General features: G+C 41.7%; 3 protein-coding genes across 3 annotated transcripts; 1 reads left to right on the forward strand and 2 right to left on the reverse strand.

The window, feature by feature from the left end:
• Positions 1-4,630: 4,630 nt before the first annotated feature.
• On the reverse strand, positions 4,631-8,715 carry cdca8 (cell division cycle associated 8). Its single transcript, XM_070922104.1, has 11 exons — positions 8,579-8,715; positions 8,132-8,224; positions 7,435-7,563; positions 7,123-7,163; positions 6,919-6,994; positions 6,671-6,735; positions 6,466-6,548; positions 6,268-6,366; positions 5,312-5,441; positions 4,943-5,029; positions 4,631-4,844 (listed from the first exon to the last, which is right to left on the reverse strand). Exons 2-11 carry the CDS (start codon positions 8,220-8,222, stop codon positions 4,809-4,811), a joined length of 837 nt encoding a protein of 278 aa, XP_070778205.1. The 5' UTR covers positions 8,223-8,224; positions 8,579-8,715; the 3' UTR covers positions 4,631-4,808.
• A 128-nt stretch (positions 8,716-8,843) lies between these two features.
• Positions 8,844-12,417, forward strand: airim (AFG2 interacting ribosome maturation factor). Its single transcript, XM_070922011.1, has 4 exons — positions 8,844-9,231; positions 10,254-10,433; positions 10,514-10,632; positions 11,792-12,417. Exons 1-4 carry the CDS (start codon positions 8,963-8,965, stop codon positions 11,830-11,832), a joined length of 609 nt encoding a protein of 202 aa, XP_070778112.1. The 5' UTR covers positions 8,844-8,962; the 3' UTR covers positions 11,833-12,417.
• A 347-nt stretch (positions 12,418-12,764) lies between these two features.
• On the reverse strand, positions 12,765-13,454 carry cldn35 (claudin 35). Its single transcript, XM_070921338.1, has one exon. The coding sequence runs from the start codon at positions 13,452-13,454 to the stop codon at positions 12,765-12,767; it is 690 nt and encodes a 229-aa protein (XP_070777439.1).
• Positions 13,455-17,136: the final 3,682 nt, after the last annotated feature.

Raw genomic sequence — 17,136 nt, forward strand, 5'->3', positions numbered from 1 at the left:
TCTAACCAAATAAGAAAAGCTTGTTTTCAATCTGGCCAGGCCAGGTGCAGCATAGGAATGAATGGCAGCACAAAGCTCAAGTCAGTGCCTCCACTGCTAATGCTTTCCACATTTAAAAGCCTCTGCATGCAGGCTTTGGTTCGCCCGGTTAGGAAAAAAGTGTAAGTTTGTGCCCTTGACTCTCAAACAAAGGATGAAACGCTGCTTGTTGGTACGCATAGATGCAGGGCCAGATTATAAAATATGCCACCTCAATGTCTAATTAACTTTGGGAAAACAATAAACAAGAATGTGCTGTTAAACTCCTAATTAGACTGGTGACCCAGGATATTATGTTTTTTATATTTGAGTAAACTGAGAGTGTAAAAGTGTCAACCTTGCAATGTCGACCCTGCAAACCTTTATATATCTTTTTACAGAGGGGTCCTCATTCTTTCATTCAACTGCAGCATTCATCAACAAACCAGCATATGTCCAGTGAAATTGAAAAAACACATCTATGGTGTCTACCATTTCAGTGCAGAAACATCACTGAAATTTCATCGTGTCATCCACAGCGTATACTTTACTGCTTTCATTTCTTTAACTTACAGATCAACTACTTTCAGTGCTTGAAAGTCAACTGAAATTTCAACTGCTGTCATTCCAACTATTTACAGTACACACAACTTTTTCAAGCTCTTCAATCGAAATCAACTGGCAGTTCAACTGCTTTCAGCACTCCCACATCAACTGACGTTCTTGGCGTACACATGGACTGACATTTCAGCTGCTTTAATACACCTCAACTGAAATTTGACATGCTGTCAGTGATTACATTTCAACTGATTTCAACTCTGAGACTTCGACTGACGCCTCAGCTCTTTTCAGTGCGCACACCTCAACTTTCCTTCAAATGACAGTTGAACTGCTTTAACTTCTTACACTTTAACTGACGATTCAACTGCTTTCAGTGCTTACACGTCATTTTAGACATTCAGTTGCCTACAGACATTTCAGATGTTTCAATCGCTTTCATCTCGTACAGTTCAGCTGACAGTTTAACTGCTCACATCTTGTGCTCCTCAACTGTTAATTCAAATGCTTTCAGTGCTTACAAACTACAACTCAATTTCCTACTTAAGGTAATTACACTTCAACTGATTTCAACTGCTTTTCGCTCTGACATAACTGACACCTCAGGTCCATTCAATGCTTACACTTCAAATTAAACGGCCACTCCCATACAATAATTCACATGCAAAGAATTTGCATCTGCTATTTTCAGCTTAAGTGAAAACACCCTTTTCTTTTTGGTCGGTTTTCCCATGAATACACTCCCATTTGCATCACACTATTGGCACAAACCTGACAATTACACAAATCAAGAAATGTCCTACACATGACTCATGAATCACAGAACAGGTTTAATGTGTAACTTCTTTTGTTGTCCAGTGCAAACAAACGCTGTCTTGTCTCTCGCAGATAAATGTCTGACTTTCAGAGCCACCAAGGGGCCTCTCTTGCAAAAGCTTGTCTCTGTGCAATCAGCAAATGGCCTCCTGCCTCTTCCTCAGAGCAGCCTGTTATTTTCAGGGCCTAATTTCCACAGGATTTTTTTGGCAGCAGATGTTCCTCTCCACCCCGCCCATCATCAGGGGTGCCTGAGCAACAGAGGGGCCGCCCATCAAAACGCCATCAGGACCCTGCTGGCCACCAGACGAACACATGCCCAGAATGCATCATGTGGGGGCCGTTCGGCCCCATTTAACTCTTCCTCCCGTCTGCCACTTCACTTTACCGTCAGCTTGTGTCCTCCCAACTCTCCATCACCAAAGCAGACAGAACAAAGCAGTCAGTGACATTTTTTTTTTTTGGTTATGCTGACAAACCAACTTAGCAAAAGATGAGTCTCGACCCCTGGCTGGCTCAGTATGAACTGAGCGAGAGGCAGCGGCAGACAGAGGTGTGGGCACGCGAATAAATCGATTAGCGGAACACTTGACGGATGGGATTTATAGGAGGCCTCGACGCACCACAGAATTAATTTTGCTAGACCATGCCTCTGCCAGGTTCATTCGTCTTGGCAGGAAATTTGGCAATTTCCCCAGGTCTGGGGGCTCAATTAACCAACGGCTCCAGCAGTTTGGGGAAGGAACAGCTTTGTTGAGGAATACGCCACATTCATGTGTCAGATACGCGTGATAATGATAACAGATATTTGGAATATAAAATGAGAGAGATTGTAAGGGAGGTGAGGTGGTTATGGGCTAAGAGGTGGGATTGGTGTTGGGGGGGGGGGGGCTTGTTGTGGAACAATAGGACAGGTTCGAGGTTCGTGGAACACTACAGCAGCTTAAAACATCCTGTTATTCCGACTTGGGACTGTTCTCGCATTATTCCGAGATGGTTACCTCGGCTGCTACAACCGGATAACATAAATTACGTGGAGGCCGATCTGATCTGTTTCTTCAACTATGATTTGAAAGATATGACATGAAGACAACATTACACATTTAGCAGACACGTAGACAGCATTCGCATTCATTTGGAGTTATAGTTATATTCAAGTTGGGTTATGATACTGTCATTTGATCCATTGTTCCTATATTGATTAGTGTAGCTTTAAAGACTCATTTTGCACAAATGTGTTGCTTTAAATCTCTCATTTTCTTTGGACTGCGTTAAAGCAGGCGAATACGTAACGACACAGAATGGACGCAAATACCGAGCTGCTTGCCAAGTGTTGAAGCATCTCTGTACTGTGCGTCTCTCTCCCGCTATCTCAGGTTCCAGTCCCTCATCCTGAACATCTCCGCGGATGATTTATGTAGCAGTGTTGCTCTGTGACCTCAAAAACCACCCCATCCATACCGCACCTGTCACGGCGCCACTGCCTGCGCGCTTACTGAAAACCAAGCCATCCATGCAAAATGGCAATTTTCCACTCACCTAGAGAATAAAAAAAAAAGGATCCAATCCATTCAGAGGCAAAACTAGGAAAATTCTATGATATGTAGAGCAGGTGCGCGAGAGGCTCGGTACTCCGCTAACGAGGGAGCTGAACTGCACGCACCGCTGACCACAACATCTGTCGTTTGGAGATGCAGAGTTTGGTTTTTAACTCTGCAACACAGTTTGCACGGCGAGAGACAGCAGATGATAAAGCGCTTAAGATGGATACAGATGGAAGGGACCAGGCCCGGTTTGAGCTGGGGGCCACAGAGTTCTCATGCTGTGGCTTGGTAGCATATGATGCATGAGAATCCAGCGGGAACAGCAAAGAGCTATACTTGTCTGTCTGGGCCCAAGGTGAGGCCCGGTCTGACCTCGTTCACCATCCCAGGTGGAAACCCTAACGAGCTCATCAGGCCTAACGAAGCTTAACAAGCTTCTAATTGGCAGCGTTATGATGTCCCCAAAGTTCAGAGTGCAGGTTTCTGTGCCAGCAGCGGGACAGGCTGCCACTTCCTGCCAACAGCACGTCACGTGACCCGCTAATGTCCCTCTGTGTAAACAAAGTCATGAAAGGACAAGAGGAACTTCTTACATAAGCAAAAGCAAGAGTTTGTTAACCTATAGTGGAAAATTACACCCAAAAGCAAAGTGGACAGCTCTGGTAACAACACTGTAGAGCCACTTTAATTTATTAACCTGTCTGTCAGCATTAACTAAATAAACCTCATTAGTGTAGTGCAGCACAAGGTAGCAGTGATTTTGATATTTTTCCCTGTAAATATGTAACAAAAATCAATGTACATCAAAGTATATAGACCCAAGTAATACCAAAACTACAATATAGTACTGTGTTTAAAGTTCTTAAGAGTAAATATGAGTATTTTTCTTGATCATCAGCAGAAGCAGCAAGTACTGAAATTGATTTCATTTGGCAACATCTTTAATGCTGAGGACAGGTTACAACTGAAGAAAGAAAGCAGTCAGAGGAGGATGCTCAGACTACTCCAGACAAGCAAACTTCTGTGGTGAAATGCTGCAACCTACTGGTCACCATGCAAAGGTACAGCTTGGTGATGATAGACTTGCACCATCCGATTTTAAATCATTGCTAAAACTGCTCATCCACACTCTAATTTTAGCCCCAAATAAACGATATCACACACATTTAGAGCTGTGGTCAAAATCCTTTATCAGTTTTGCAGACAAAGAGTGATCTATTTACATGAAGTATGTATTTGCAGTGATAATGCAACTGCAAGCTGATGTATAGAAACGTGAGGATCGTTGATTCAACAATGACAAAATGAAACACAAAAAAAATGTAGCATTACAGTGTACTTACAACACAATCAAAGAACGAACAGCAAATCCTATTTGCAGAGTGCAGGCCTGTCAATTTGAAATAATCTTACAAGTCTTACAAGACAAATAAAATCCAGACTGAACAAGTCTGACTGGCCAACAGGAATAAAAGACTGGAACGGCACTAAAATGAGACCAACATTAGGCAGAAGCCTCTGAAGGATTAAGCCTAATGCTACAAAAGCACCAGAAAATACCCATTTAAGAATGAAAGGTGAAGTAAGTAAGGCTGTTAGCTAAACTATCTTACAAAAGCAAAGGAGTAATATAGTAGTAAATGGTAAAATAACCCATTTTAACCCACATTTATACATTTGACAGCTTTCATCAACCGGATGAATTCCAGTGAATGTGTTGGGTTTAAAGAAAACTACGTCTAGTAAAACAAAACATGGTTTTCTTATCAGTAAAAAAAAAACCCATCATACCATGCCACAGGAAAGGACGCAAAGCTTTGAAATAAAGATAAAATCTCTTAAAAATGTACAAGTCAGCAGCAGACGGTGAGGTCACTCTGATGTCCCACACAGGGTTGTGAGGCGATTCTGTTAAGAAGAGAAAACAATGATGAGAACACCTAATGCTTAACTACATCTTGTAACAAAACGGGTCCACAGTGATCCAACAGAAATGATCAATATACCTGCAGCAGCCGAATGCTCCTCAGAGCGGTTTCATCCAGTAGTGACAAGTCCACTGAGTCCATCTGACTGGCCAATAGCTGAACGCTCTGGATCAACATATTACAAGACATTTGGCTGGTAAATTAGCCTGCTCGTTCAGCCTAATCCAAAGTCTTGTCAGAAGTCAAATAATGAATAAAACATACTGGTCTTACCTAAAATAAATATAGGCCTAACACAGTAACATGTATTATCATGTCCTAGAGTATTGTGACAGTTTGCAATAAGGATTTAGAAATACATGCAAATTAACTGTTGAACAAAATCTAATTATAAAAAGTATGGTATTAATTAAATGAAAGTCTGAGCCCAACTAACTGCGCACTCACCTCTCCGTTGCCGATGGGGACGTTGATGACAATGTCCTCATTTCCTGCTGCAATGGGCGAGCCATTGACTGAAATGCTGTAGACCCTCTCTTTGTGGCGGGGAACTCTCACAGCGGGGGTCTTAGGAAGCCTGGGGGGGGGGGGGGGGGGGGAGAGAAGCATGTGAGGTGAGTATTATGAACCCCCTCACTGTGGATAATTTAGATAATTTAGATTTAGAAAAGAAAACACAAGATCCGAGGGAGGAAATCACACTAGTCGCCGCAGCATTTCAAATAAGCTGGCTAGCTATGAGAACAAGTCTCCAGTGCCCCCCAGTAATGTATAACACTCATATGAAGGTATGTTAGTCCTCTTGCACATCTATAAAAGCAAAAGGAGCAAGTGCTTTAAAGATCAACCTGAGATTCAGTGCTGTAGTTTGGGCCCAATTTGTTTTCATAAAATCAAAACCAGTATTAAAATATAGTGAGCAATAACTACATTTCTGTTGGTGAAATGTTAAATACTGAACATAGCACACACACACACATTGACATTACATAGACTTACATTGCTTTCCTGGAGACTTACCCTAAATATAACCACTACTTGCTTAACCCTAACCACTGACCCAAAAATCAGCCTTTTCCCAATTGGGGACAAAAGCCGTGTCCCCAATTGGACGTCATAAAGTTTGAAACTTGGAGAAGAAAGTTGAAAAAAATCATGTAGCTTGTAGTACACAACTGGATAAAACATGCACTTGCCTACGTTCAGGAGACAGTTTCCCATTTTGCATTTTGTTTTTTATTCATCACTTAATTTGGGTGGAGAAGTTTAACCCCATTGATCAGACTAACATAATATAAAGCTGCATCAATGTACAGGGAATGAGACATCCTTTATTGCAGAAACAGGGAGAATATTTTAACATAAGAACCAGTTCTGCAACAGTAACTGTAAGACTTGCCTACCTTGGGTCGAAGCGTGGGGTGACAAGGGGAGTTGGGCCCATTATCAAAGAGGAATCCAGCATACTCCTGGCAGGAGTGACCAACGGCTTCCTGGTTGATCTGAATCCAGACAGAAACATGTTAGTAAGGTGTTTTTGGGCAACTGAACTTCAGAAAAGTTTGATAAAAGAAAGACAGAAAGAAAGAGACAGGTCTTACCGTCTGATGGAGGTGTTCTGCTTGCTGACTGCCAGTGCCTTTGCTCTTTTTGATGTAGTTGGAGGTTTCCTTGTTGCTTTCCCCTGAATTAGGAACAAGCAGTTAAACAGTGGCCCACTCCATATGTTTATGATCACTGGTGCTCTCAAACACTCAGCTGTGTTTTGCTCCTCGCATGCATGCTTGAATGAAAACCAGCCACTACCTTCCTTGTTGTGCTCGGGGTGTTTTCATCCTCCGAACTGGATTTGGCACCTTTTTTCTTTGAAGCTGCGGGTTGGAGACAAAATAAAACGGGATTAAAGCCACTTCCTTCTCCAAATCTTAAATTCTTGACTGGATTGAAAGAATTTGGACATGTTCAGTCCATCCCATCCAAATTAGTATTTGTTGATATACTTGTTTATTTTAAGGATACTTAAAAAGGAAACAGAAAAACTCATTTTAACATACTTTTCTTGACTGATTTCAGAAGGACTGCGTGGTCCTCAGCCACAACGCTGTCAACAATAGCAGCTTCCTCTTCTCTCTGTTAACAGACACACGTGAATCAAAAACTGAACATTCAATACAGCACACCGTGTGCCTGCACAAGCCAAAGAGATTCTGAAACTTGTGAACCGTGAATCATGATTTGATATGAGATAATCAACTCACCTTTATATTATCCACGTCTGGTGACTTTGGTTTTTCAGATTCTAGGCGTAAATTGGATGATTATAGGATTAAACAATAAATGTTGCCATTTCTCAATTACACAATATATGTAGCACCAGTGCATCTGTTTTAAAAGCAACGGGGCAAACAGACAGACAGGTACAAACTGCTCATTAAAAAACTGCAGTTATGAGACCAGCACAGAATGCTGATGAAGCCTCAGTGACACGATTGTGTTATCTTAAAAGGCTGTTCATGGAATTAGGACTTGGATGTCATTACACTAAAGTGAGAGGGCTTGTGTCAACTTACTGCAATGTTCCAACCAGGTGGTTTGCCTGACAGCCTTCGGGAGCTTAATTAGTGCCATGTTGTAGCTGTTGTCAACATCTTTCAGCAGCTGGTTGATCTTCTCTTTCAGTTGTCCAACTCTGGTCTTCACTGTGAAAACATAACAAGTGTTGTTGTTGACGCCGTGTTTTAGATTACACATGAGTTTATAAACTAGTTCAAATTGGCTCCACATTGACGGACTACAACATTAAAATGCTCCTCGCATGAGGATGTGATAATAATATTACAATAACATATTGATCCGAGGGCGATACTATCGGCTGATTTCAGCTTATTACAGATACAAAAGAAATTGCAGCACAGAAAGGTCAAATATATGTTATAGAGACATTATCGCCATTAGTTTGTAGAACAGCAAGCACTGCTGAGTTTATTTTCCAACTCATCTTTTTGCTCTCAAATATCAATATCTGTCTCTCTCTAAATAATAATAATAATAATAATAATAATATAACATTCTGCATAATTTAGAGCCATATCACTGAAATAGTCCTAGTATACCCAGCAGCATACCCAGCCTGCCTGGGACTGGTGTTCAACGTGAATTCCTAATTAAGTCACATTAAAACAAACGACTTATGTAGCATATTTAAAAAGGGCACAGCTTCACAAAGTTAACTGCAGTGTTTCGTGACCATAAGGAAAATATATTCACCCTCGCTGTCGAAATCCTCCAGAAAAGCTTCCAGCTTGGCCGTCTTGGGGTTGTTTTTCCGTTGTTTGGTGGTCCTTTTCCTGGGAGCCATGTCTGCATGGACAGGCAGCGGAAAAGAAGTCAATTCACCCACAATTGACAACACGAGGCAATAGTATCATCAGATTGTGTAGCTTTAGGATATAACTGCATCCAGAATTTTAAAAAGAAACTGCCGACATGCGGCCGGCTGGTAATCGAGCTAGGTTAACTAACATTAGCAAGCTAGCAGTTAATGCTAACGTCACAGGTTCAGCTAACGCTAGCAAATTAGTTAGCACAAGCTTGCCTCGCAATTTGGCTGACTTGCTCTATTGTCAGTTCACACGCACGCACAAACATTCAAAAAACACTCTAAATAATGCGTTTCATCGTGGTGATACACATATTTTGTAAACAATTCATTACCTGCTTATGTTTTTCTTCCTCGGACACCCGACTCTCCCTTCTTTCACAAAGCCGTTTTCAAATCTCCGCGCGGGGAGGAGCCATACGCAACGTCGGCCAATTAGAACGCGTGTTTCCTTTGCGTCACGAAAAATGGCTCTCGACCTATCGTAGCACCAAACGTCAGTGTTTACATCAGGAGAACGGAAATGGGACTAGGCAACATGGTGGAAATGTGATGTTATTTGCGGATATGGTTACCACACTTTAAAGGGTTACAGAAATCGTATTACGGGAGTCTGTTGCTCCAAAACGGATTAAAATAACTTAAATACAAGCATCCAGTTGTTGCTAACACGCGGCTTTGATTTTATGGTCAACTGATGTCTAAAATCAGCGCCTGAAATGTCCAAACCTGCACTCCTTTCGCTTCATCAAGCACTGAGGAAAAGCTTCCAGAGTCTCGAAAACAATCAGAAAGTATGGACGAGTGTGTTGGCCGATTGCAGCCCTCTGATGGTGTCTCTCGGGAATTTGGCAGAGCAGTCGAGGGCGCTTTCCAACGTCCAACTCTCCAACACGCCTCTCAGAGACTTTCCTGACCTGGAGGAACGGCTGCGTTTCAAGCTCTTACAAGCCACGGATACAGTCCTGGGCAAAGTCAATGAGAAGATGTAAGTAAAAGGGTACACAAGAGCAACACAAGTGAAGACTGTATTGATGATGTACAGACTCACCTCTCTGATTTCTCACAATGTTTCCCTGAGATGTACACTGTTACAGACAGTGACTTGGTTATTTAATAATGACTCATTATGACGGCAGCCCTGCTTCCCACACTGTGTCACTCACGTTTTACTGAGAGGTATCACTCTCCTGCCAGCTTATACTGATCATGTGCCACAGCTAATTATGATATGCTGCTGTTATTTGCGACTTGCAACGGGTTGCTACTCTTGTTTCACTGGCAGATATCACTTTCCACTGGCATGTGATGATACAACAAGTGACCTTCAGTATATGACAGTGAAAAGTGTTATCCACCAGTGGAACAGGAAATTATTTTGCACATTGCTCTACAGCTCTTTCATTTAAATAATTGTATATATTAATTGTATATATTGTTTTTGTCAATTTTACATTTATGCCTATTGACTTACAGTACCTGTTTTATTATTTCTTTGTATTATATTTCTGTTTGTTAGGGGGAAATTCCTTGTATGTGAAAACCTACTAGACAATAAATCTGATTCTGATGGCAATGAGCAGCAGCATATCATGATCAGCAGTGGCTTATGCCCATAAGAATCAGAATATGCCAGTGGGAGGTTGTATCTGTCGATAAAACACGAGTGACATACTGTTTATAAGTGCCATAAGCCAGTAAAACGACAGCAGCATACCAAAAATCAAGAGAGACATACAGTACTACTCTGAATCAGCATATGCCACTAAAACAAGAGTGGCGTACCATTAGCCACTTTTCGATATCTGCGCTGTTTCCCATTCCTCACACTCTCTTACTAAATATGTATATGTGTCAGTTTTTCTGTGATAATTTGATTAGAAACACATTTATTTAGGAATATGCTCCATGTAAGCACAGTATCAGCGAAGATAATAAAGGGTTTAAAACTAGATTTTGACACAGGGCACCTATACTATCCGTCCACCCCTCCGTCCCTCTTTCCCTCAGGTCTTCTCTACAGTCTGTCAGAGATTCCATGAGTAACCAGGTCTCTGCAGTCTTCCAGCTTTACGAGCAGAACCCAGAGAGTCTGGATCTGCTCACTATGACCGAGCGCTCGGCCACCGCCCCGTCTCTCTCTGACATGCTGGAGTGGCTGCAGGATGCCGAGCGTCACTATCGACAACAGTATCCTTTCTGTTCGTGTTTGCATTGGGTTCGGTTTGCGATGTGTCCTGGGTCTTTTTTTCCTCAACTCATGTCATCAGATTTCTGAGGAGGAAGACTCTGCTGCAGACGCTGAGGGCAGACGATCTCTCCCTTTTAGAATCTGCTCCCAAAAGATGGAAATCCTTGGAGTCTCCCAGTGCAGAAGACTGCATCACAGGTAAAATCTGTTTTATATAATGTTGACAACTTCATTGTAATGCTGCTCTGTTCAAATAATAACTAATTAATCATATATAACAGGTTCATTCTAATAAGATATAAACAGTTTGACACAGTGGGTCATACTTTACAAACCATTTGTTGTAGTTTTGCCACTATCAGGTATTGAGTATCTTATCGTTTGTCAGCCCATTTTGTTTTTGATAGATTTTTTTTATCACCATAGATAACACTGGGGAACACAATTTTTGTTGAGTTAGGTCTGACAGCTGTTTTTAACTAATTTTTGGGTGCGGAATCCAAAACTGATCTCAGTTTTTCTCTATCACGTGAAGTTTTTGAACTAAAGGATCCCCGTTTTCTTAAAAAATATGAAAAATACTGTACTTAACAGATATGTGTGTGATAGTACTGACCTATTGGGAGCTGCACACACCTCTCACCGCACTGTCTCAATTGTGACTGCACAAACAAGTTGCCACGTAGCTGTAGATGAGTCCAATCGTAGTCAGCTGGCAAGTCTTACTACAGCTAATCAGTGGAATTTTGCTTATCTGGAGGGTAAGCTGTGGAGAAAAAACTTGACGTGCTAGAAAAAAACTGACTGCAATTTTGGAATCAGCATGCCAATTTTAGTTTTAATCAGCATAAAAATCTAACTCAACAGAATTTTTTTTTCAAATTGTTCCCCAGTGTAATAGACCAAACTAAACTGAAGTCATGTAACAATATCTTTTGTGTAGCAACAGGAAGTTTGACAGCAATAGCCAACAAAATAATAAATAATAGAACAAAAGCTAAAATGTCAGAAATGTCAGTTTTTGATGTTTGAAATATTATCTCTTGACCCTTTCTTCCTGTCACAATGCATTGTGTTTTCAGATATTCTCTTTATATTACTTATAATGACCCAAGCCAGTATACATACAATTTAAAGAACAGGAACATTTTTCAACTGCCCTGGAAAAGCCATTTGACATAATTTGGTCTGTTAGTTTATATAACTTGTGTTTTAGTACAAGTTGACCAGAGACCAACGCTCAGCCAAATCTATAATGGCTGTCATCTTCATTCACGTGTTAGTTGTAGGGGTGTACGTTAAATATACGCTGCTGAAGATTTGTAGGTGAACTAATTACTTCTCTGTCTTCTTTCAGATATACTTTGCAAAGTGTCCTTCTTTATTGAATCCCAATGAAGAGAGTAAAAGCAACATAAGTGGAACTCTGACTGCATTTCTACAGAGAGGCTAGAAGAGTGGAGTGGGATCGCTAAAGGAAACATACATGTATACCTCAGACGCATTTCCTGTGGATGTTAGGAAAAGGACTGGATTTTAAGTGTCATCATATAAATGTCCGTAGACATGTTCTTGGATGGGAAGTGTGTGAATGTACCAGACTTTATATGGTAATTCAAGATGAAGAGGACATTACAACATTGCAGAAGGTGCCTTTTTGTTCACTAAAAAGGACCCTTCATATTTAATTGATGACCCAGTGAAAATCGCTGTATCAATTGCTGTCTGTGATGGTCAAAATGGCCCAAACGAAATATATTTTTGAGAACAACCAGCACACACAAGGATAAAGACAGTTGCAAAACACAGTTTCTGAAGCACACTTTAACAAACTTGTTTTATTTCACACTTTCGATGTCGGCACACTCAGTCAAGGCTTTATGTGACAAATCGAGAGGGAAAGACATTGTCAGAGAATAACTGCTTAAGAAATCACAGCAATCTTCACAACACAAGCCATCATTAAAGCCACCGTAACAGTCATACCTACTCACTTTGTGAATTTGTTGAGTTGACATTATAGGCAATGGGCTTTCTTCAGGCACTACTATAAATCACAGTGCAGTAAAAGTCAAATTTCAAACAAACGTGAATGTTTTTAAGTACTGAAGACAAGCGTAACATTACAAAGAGATATACAAAATAAAATGATAAAATATAGGTTGAATATATTAATAAATATATGGATTTCAATTTATTTATAGTTCATGGACTTAAAACTTGAGACAGTAAATTTAGGAAAGAAGAGAAGAGAAGAGTTACAGTTTTTAACAGCATCAACTCTTTAACTTCCTTCCTCCTCCACCTGCTGGTGTTCCTACCTCTTCTCCCTATACGTACTCCTTTAGGGGTAGACTATTAGACGTGATAGGTTTCGGGGGATCTGGTGCTGAAGCGGGTGAATTAGCAAAGCTCCGGCCTATGTAGCCCCTGCGGTACCTGCCGTCCCTCTCCATGAGGGGGCAGGTGCTGCTCAACACAGCTCCACTGATCATAAGAATAACGGCAGCTGCCCAGCCCAGATATATAGCCTGACCCAGCTCCCTTTTGTGCATCAGGGGCACGTTGGGGTTGTAGAAATCCTGGACGACAGTGTTAGCAGTCCAGGAAATGGGAATCAGCACACACAGGCCGGTCAGAATGAAGAGAACACCGCCTGAGAGCGCGATGCCCGCCTTGGCCCGGCGGTCGTCCCCGGCACAGGTGGTGCACTTCATGCCACAGCAGGACACGGTGCAGGAGAGCCAGCCCATGAAGATGGCCAGACACATGAGGGCGCGGGCCGCCTGGATGTCCGGAGGCAGTGCCAGCATGGAGTCGTATGTCTTACACTGCATGTGACCAGTGGTCTGGTAGATGCAGTTCATCCAGATGCCTTCCCATTTGATCTCTGAGGTCAGGATGTTGCTGCCGATGAAGGCCGAGACCTTCCACTGAGGCAAGGCCGTGACGGCGATCGCCATGATCCAGCCGGTCACCGCGCAGGTGAAGCTGATCAGCTGCATGCCAGTGTTCACCATGGTGACCTCCTTTGTGTGGTCCCTCTTTGTTTCCTACAGTTGCCTCTTTGGGGAGATCTTGTTTTCTTTATTATCCTTCTTTTTGGTCTTTAAAGTCTACTACTTTGATTTACTTGTCCCCTTCCTGTTTGGCTAGGCCAAACTTCCTACGGTCTTTGCCTCAATGCCACTTTGTCAGCAGCCATTTTCTTCTCTTTTTCTTTTCCTCTTCAACATTTGCTCTCTCTTTTCACTTCCACGTGTCTTCAATTCACTGCGTTATCCAGAAGTAATGGCTCGCTTTCTCTCGACAGTCATCCACTTTCCAAAGGATCAGAGGCTCGCACACTTTCTCCTCCTTCTCATTCCTGAGTTTGAGTCAATGCATTATTGAGTAGGCGATAGCTGTGCAGTCACCTGTGGCAGCCCGCAGAAGCCGGATCGATTCACAGTCCAGACTAGTGGATAAAATGGATCTCAGCCAGGCTTTTTATTTTTTAAATATTTTGTGGAAGTGGTTCTTTGGCTTGAGCTCTGGTTCAAACCCAGGGGGGCAATTGTTGAGCTGCAGTATATGTCAGTGTCACACTCCTGGTTTGGTGTAGCCTTACCGAGATGGATCAGACTGATAAAACCTGATACTTGGATTCAAGGCCACTGATGCTGCTACGAGTGTATCCTGTCACAGCAAGGTTGAAATGGTGATGCTTGATTTCACAGAATAAAAATCGGCGTCGCTTTTTACCTCTTTAGTCGTCACAAATCCAATGTTTAGTCCTTACGGAATAAATGAAACAAACATCCTGTAGAGATGAACAATCAGCCGTTATTCCAGTCACTTATTTGAGCAGAGGCTTTTCCAAGAATCCATATCAAACTTCGCAGAAGACGGGCTTTTAAATCTGTGTATCTAATTTAAAAAAGCACAGGTTTCCAGAGGGAATCAGCCAGTAGAACTCGTCATCAGACACTGCTGCTGTTGCCAGCTGAAGTGTCTCCTTGTTGACAATAAAAAGCGCTGAGGTCCAAAGCCTTGACGAGGCCACTTCAGGCTTCAGCTGCTGCTGGGCTTCACCCTCCCCCCCAACCGCTTCCTTTGATAGCAACGCAGCCCAAATGGGTCAGTTTGGTTCCAGTGAGGGTATAAATAACAAATCAGGGCCACACTGTCAGACTTCTGGGTAAACACGGCATCAGTTCACTCCCTCCCATCTTCAGTACCGCTGTTTACAGTCAAACCTGCGAGAGCAACAACTGAACCCCCGGAGAGAGAGAAAAAACCCACCGATGCAGGAGGGAGGGAGAGGGCAAAAGAGGGTGAGACAACAAAAGGAGGGAGGGATGGATGGACAAGGATGGAGCGCTGTCCGTTGGTGGATCAGTTAACACAAAGACAACATGGGGGGGACCTCTACAATGAGGATTACACACTTTGTAGTGCTTCATACCACACAAACTCATGCATTTTAAAGGAGCTTTCAGAAAAATTAGCTTTCACTTGCCCTTTTTGTCTGCAGTGAAAGGGAGAAACGGCTTCACAAAAGGGGACAATGGGGTTTTTTTTTGTGGTTGAAATGCTGAAAAGCCACAGGAGAAATTCACAGTTCACAGGTAAAAAAAAAAAAAAAAAGGTCAGGTGCGTGTGTCATCTGAACAAAGGAAATGACAAAACCCTGAATTCTGACACGTTACCAACATTGCTTGTTTTGTTTAATCTTAATTATTTCATGTTATTTCAATAAAATGTGACAAACATTAACAGGCTGAAATGGCAGGTCTATATGGGGTGAGTTATTATGGTTATTATCGATGTATTGTTAAGTAAACAGCTAGAGAAGAAAATAGACCCTGCATGTAACAGAAGGGTCTGACAGCCCCCCTTTGTCTTCATATTCAGAAATGTCCCTTCTACCCAAGACCGCTCTCGCTCCATCTGCATTACACTGAACCTTGGTCTGCCATTGTGCCGATGAATTAAATATCATGGCATCAAGATCTGTGGTTCAGGTTTCCTTTCTTCTGTAGCCTCCACTCTCCTTGGTAACGGTGGCCATGACAACCAGCCAGGACACAGGAAACGGGAGAGGAGAGGGGATGATACACAAAGGGAAGCAGGGGAAGGTGACACATACCAATGATGGCTGTCCAGTCTGAATGAATAAAGAGACAGAGGTGTGTGTGTCTGTAGCAGTCAGAACTGTAGTGAAATTACAGCACAGTTAATGCCATGCAGCCTTATATGAATTGGAATTAAGAGAAATAGTTTAGGCTTTTGCAGTAACATCACCTCATCGGAGTTGAATGAGGTTTGTTCCTATTTAGTGACATTTTACGTACAAAAATATTGAAATTATTGGAAATTCAACATCCCTAAATCCCCTTGTCCCCTTGTCCCAGAGAGGTCAAACCAGTGGACTGCATGACCTCTTGGGGCACCATGAAGGGAGGTGCTGCCAGCACAACAGCATTGGATCCAAAGTTACCTGAGAAGTGTAAAATTGAGTGAGAAACAACCTCAAGACGTCAGAACTTAAATCTAATTGAAATATTAAACATTTGGTAACACACATTTATGTTTTTAATCCATTGTGCTTATTTATTTACCTCAATAGAAGTTCAGCTGACCAAAATGTTCAACAATATTGATCATTAATAAAACCATGTTGACAGAGCTGTCAATAAAATGCCAATATTTTAGCCGTTTACTCTTTTATTTCACCGTTTTACAGTACATTATTGTTACGTTGTGTGAATTACTTTTTGTTTGTGTCAAGTAGGGAAAGAACTCAAATTTCTTACCTGAACCTCTATTAATGATCTAATAAAAAGAAAAATGTAAGAGGATAACATGTGACTGTCCTACTTATGTGTGAATTCAAAGGACTTAGGTTACCGACTGATAGCGCCCTAAAGACATTTAATATTAAAAGGCCCATTCCTTCCTTTGTTTTGCCTGTGTACCTGCCTGTATTAACAGTTCAAGCTGCTACACTGGTTACCAGTTACATTAATACATTTTGTTTTACATGTCTAGGCGAGGCCCTGAGCTACAATATATGACAAACCCTTTAATGTTGTAGTGTACTTGTAGTAAAGCCCATAGATCCTCAGGCCCATGTACTGTCTGTGTAAACCTGATGACATGGGCTCACTTAAAAGGAAGTTCTGGATGACTGCATTTACACTGCTTAACAATAACTTTTAAAAAAGCATCAGCAAGGTGCTCCGATATCTTCATGCCTCATTCAGCTACTCTTAGATGACCATCAAGGTGAGGAAATGGATAGATACATTAATGTTTTACTGTTCTCAGTAATCATGTGATCCATTTACCTTGGTAAAGAATGCCATCTAGTGACAAAATACATGCACATTGAGGCCTTGGTGTTAACTGGTCAACTAGCTCTATGACACATTTTTTGTTGTTTATATTACGGTCCCGTCTACGAGGACGTAAGGGACGTACTTTAGTAAAATGTCCTCCATTTATGGTGATTCCTTTGTAATGGATGAAAAAGGGAATTTTTCGTTGCAGATTTTATTTGTCAAGTTTGGGAGAGCTGTAAAATTACCTGCAATTTTGAAATGAAATGTTTGACCACTGCATCTGTACTTTTGGTGTCTTGTAAGCTCATGAGGGTTGGGCACTTCTGAAAAATCAATCAATCAATATGAACATAAAAGCCCCTTTTCAATTTGTCAT

Source organism: Enoplosus armatus, chromosome 16 (assembly GCF_043641665.1).
Source record: "Enoplosus armatus isolate fEnoArm2 chromosome 16, fEnoArm2.hap1, whole genome shotgun sequence".
NCBI classification, from domain to species: Eukaryota; Metazoa; Chordata; class Actinopteri; order Centrarchiformes; family Enoplosidae; genus Enoplosus; species Enoplosus armatus.

Excerpts from the sequence above, each read along its gene's own strand:
- cdca8 (XM_070922104.1), bottom strand. The coding sequence starts at position 8,222 with ATGGCTCCCAGGAAAAGGACCACCAAACAACGGAAAAACAACCCCAAG. Across the intron at positions 6,367-6,465 it reads CAGAACACCTCCATCAGACG|ATCAACCAGGAAGCCGTTGG; the intron begins GTAAGACCTGTC and ends GTCTGGATTCAG. Across the intron at positions 4,845-4,942 it reads GGAGCATTCGGCTGCTGCAG|AATCGCCTCACAACCCTGTG; the intron begins GTATATTGATCA and ends TCTTCTTAACAG.
- airim (XM_070922011.1), top strand. The coding sequence starts at position 8,963 with ATGTCCAAACCTGCACTCCTTTCGCTTCATCAAGCACTGAGGAAAAGC. Across the intron at positions 9,232-10,253 it reads GGCAAAGTCAATGAGAAGAT|GTCTTCTCTACAGTCTGTCA; the intron begins GTAAGTAAAAGG and ends TCTTTCCCTCAG. Across the intron at positions 10,434-10,513 it reads GAGCGTCACTATCGACAACA|ATTTCTGAGGAGGAAGACTC; the intron begins GTATCCTTTCTG and ends TCATGTCATCAG.
- cldn35 (XM_070921338.1), bottom strand. The coding sequence starts at position 13,454 with ATGGTGAACACTGGCATGCAGCTGATCAGCTTCACCTGCGCGGTGACC.